The sequence below is a fragment of the Cajanus cajan genome, chromosome 11, assembly GCF_000230855.2.
Source record: "Cajanus cajan strain Asha chromosome 11, NIPB_CcT2T_4, whole genome shotgun sequence".
Lineage (NCBI taxonomy): Eukaryota > Viridiplantae > Streptophyta > Magnoliopsida > Fabales > Fabaceae > Cajanus > Cajanus cajan.
In genome coordinates this window covers 33,237,045-33,239,613 of record NC_138527.1, presented here as the reverse complement: position 1 = coordinate 33,239,613, position 2,569 = coordinate 33,237,045, and the positions used below count along the sequence as shown (strand labels likewise).

Sequence of the window (2,569 nt, the reverse complement as noted above, 5' to 3'; positions counted from 1 at the left end):
GAAGAGGTTCTGCGCCGGGCGCAAGGTGATCCGCGCCAGGCGAGCAAAACAGAGTATCTCACCTCTGGGAGCCATTGCGCCGGGCGTAATGTGAATTGCGCCGGGCTTGTCCTAAGGCAGAGAGTATCTGGAAGGCCCCGCGCCGAGCGCGAAGACTTATGCGCCGGGCGCGAAACCCTAATCTGACTCCCCAAGCTCGTATTTGAAGCCATTTTCGGGGGAGAAACCCCCATTCTCACATTGGGCACCTCCAGGAGCTGCGGAAGGGATTCCCAGGGCTTGGGATCGTCCGTGTGCAGATCTTTCCTTCGGTTCTTCACTTCCTCTTCCATCTCTATTTTGTATTTGCCCTCTTTGTTGAGTGGTTTCACCCATTTTGTGGGGTTAGATGTAGCCAACATACTCTATTGTAATCCTTACGTTTTCAATGATATATATATTTGTTGTTTCATTCATTGTTGTGTTTGTTTCTTTGCTTAATGCTTGCTTTGGATTGATCACCCTTTGCATGATTTAAGGTTCCATTGAGTATTGGGAAATACCTTTGAAATTAGTTCTGGAACATATGCCTAGTGGAGATTGTATCTAGGGATAGAGCTTGACCCATTAGTAGTCTTAAACCCTAGCCCGTAATGCGGGTGTAGGTATTGGGTACTCAAGGGATTGATATTCAATATCCGCACCTAGGCTCTTGCTCTAAGGGATTAGGTTTGAGTAAACTATTGGGTTGACTAAGCAATGAATTTAACAAGAGATTAAGGATACATTAGTGTTACGTTCGGTGAAATCTGACCCCCACAACCTCACAATACCACAATACCATTCCTTACCTTTTCCACTCACAAAACAATATTTATTTACAGCTTTCATTCCAATAGTCACAACTTTGAATTCACTGCACAAACTATGAAATTGGAATTATTCTTTAGTCACGAATAGTCAATAAATGCTTATATTACCTTCTAATCCCTGTGGATACGATATTTTTACTACTTGAACGGCCGGTATACTTGCCGTGTTTGAGACCGTTGATAGAATTAAACGAATTTACAAATATTAACAAAAGTGTTTCAACGGAAATCTCAACACTGGCGAGCCGAGCTAACTGATTGGGGCGTTCGTTGTTGTTACGCAAGATCTGTCGTACCTGAACTTCAGTGAAATCGTCCTTGAGCTTTTGAAACAGGTGGTAGTACTACAACAGGTTGGGGTCCTTGACCTGAAAGTTATCATTGACTTGTTCGGTCATGATTTTAGAATCAGTCCAACATACGATTTTCTTGATGCCCATCTCGGTTGCTAATCTCATTCGTGCTATCAAGGCTTCGTACTCTGCCTGATTATTGGATGCGCGGAAGCCGAACCGAAGGAACTGTTCGACTGTGATACCTGAGGGGCTAGCAAGGATGATGCCGGCACCGCTACCTTGGGCATTAGAGGATCCATCAACGTGCATGGTCCATGGCTCGTCTTCAAAACATCCGGGGGGAGTTAATTCGTTGACAAAATCAGCCAAGTGTTGCGATTTGATGGGGCCTCTCGGCTCGAAAGAGACATCAAACTTCGAGAGCTCGACCGACCATGCCATCATTCGGCCGACAATCTCTGGTTTCTGGAGGACTTTTGCAATTAGGCAATCAGTTCGGACAACTACTTTGTGACTTTGGAAATACTGCCTGTGTCGGCGAACGGTATAGATGAGCCCTAAGGCTACTTTTTCTAACAATTGGTAGCGCCGCTCGACATCCTGTAGCGTCCGGCTGATGAAATATACAGGGTGTTGTTCGTCTTGGTTCTCTTGTATCAGGACGACACTTATTGAACTGCTTGATACCGCCAAGAAGACAATCATGTCTAGGCCACCGACTGACTATATAGTATCGGAGGCGTGCTAAGCCGCTCCTTAAACTGCTGAATAGATCCTTCGCATTCCTGGGTCCACTTGAACCGCTCCGTCTTCTTGAGCAGAAGTAGGATCGGCTTGGCTATCTCGGCTAAACGAGGGAGGAACCGGGATAGCGAGGTAAGCCGACCGGCTAGCTTCTGGACTTCCTTCAAGGTGGTTGGGCTTTTCATATCCAGGATGGCTTGAAATTTGTCTGGGTTTGCCTCAATACCTCGGCTGGATAACATGAATCCCAAAAACTTGCCGCCTAAGACCCCGAACACGCATTTCTCGGGGTTGAGCCTCATTTGGTGTCGCCGAAGCGCCTGGAATATATCGGTCAAGTCGCGCGCATGTGCCGATATATCGCTCGAATTTACAACCATATCATCAACATATACCTCCATGCTCCGGCAGATCTGGTTACTAAAAGTTTTGTTCATTAGACGCTGATAGGTGGCCCCAGCGTTCTTTAATCTGAACGGCATCACCCGGTAACAATAGTTAGCCGTTTCGGTGATGAATGCAGTTTTTTCTTCATCTTGGGGGTGCATCCGGATCTGGTTGTACCCAGAGTATGCGTCGAGGAAAGACAAGAATTTGTGACCGGATGCCCCATCAACGAGCCGGTCAATGTTTGGTAACGGGTAAGCGTCCTTCGGACAAGCTTTGTTCAAGTAAGTG

The 2,569-nt window shown here is 46.5% G+C and overlaps 1 protein-coding gene across 1 annotated transcript; it reads right to left on the bottom strand.

The window, feature by feature from the left end:
* Positions 1 to 1,195: 1,195 nt before the first annotated feature.
* LOC145953514 (uncharacterized) lies at positions 1,196 to 1,852 on the bottom strand. The gene has a single exon (XM_083067484.1). The coding sequence runs from the start codon at positions 1,850 to 1,852 to the stop codon at positions 1,196 to 1,198; it is 657 nt and encodes a 218-aa protein (XP_082923610.1).
* Positions 1,853 to 2,569: the final 717 nt, after the last annotated feature.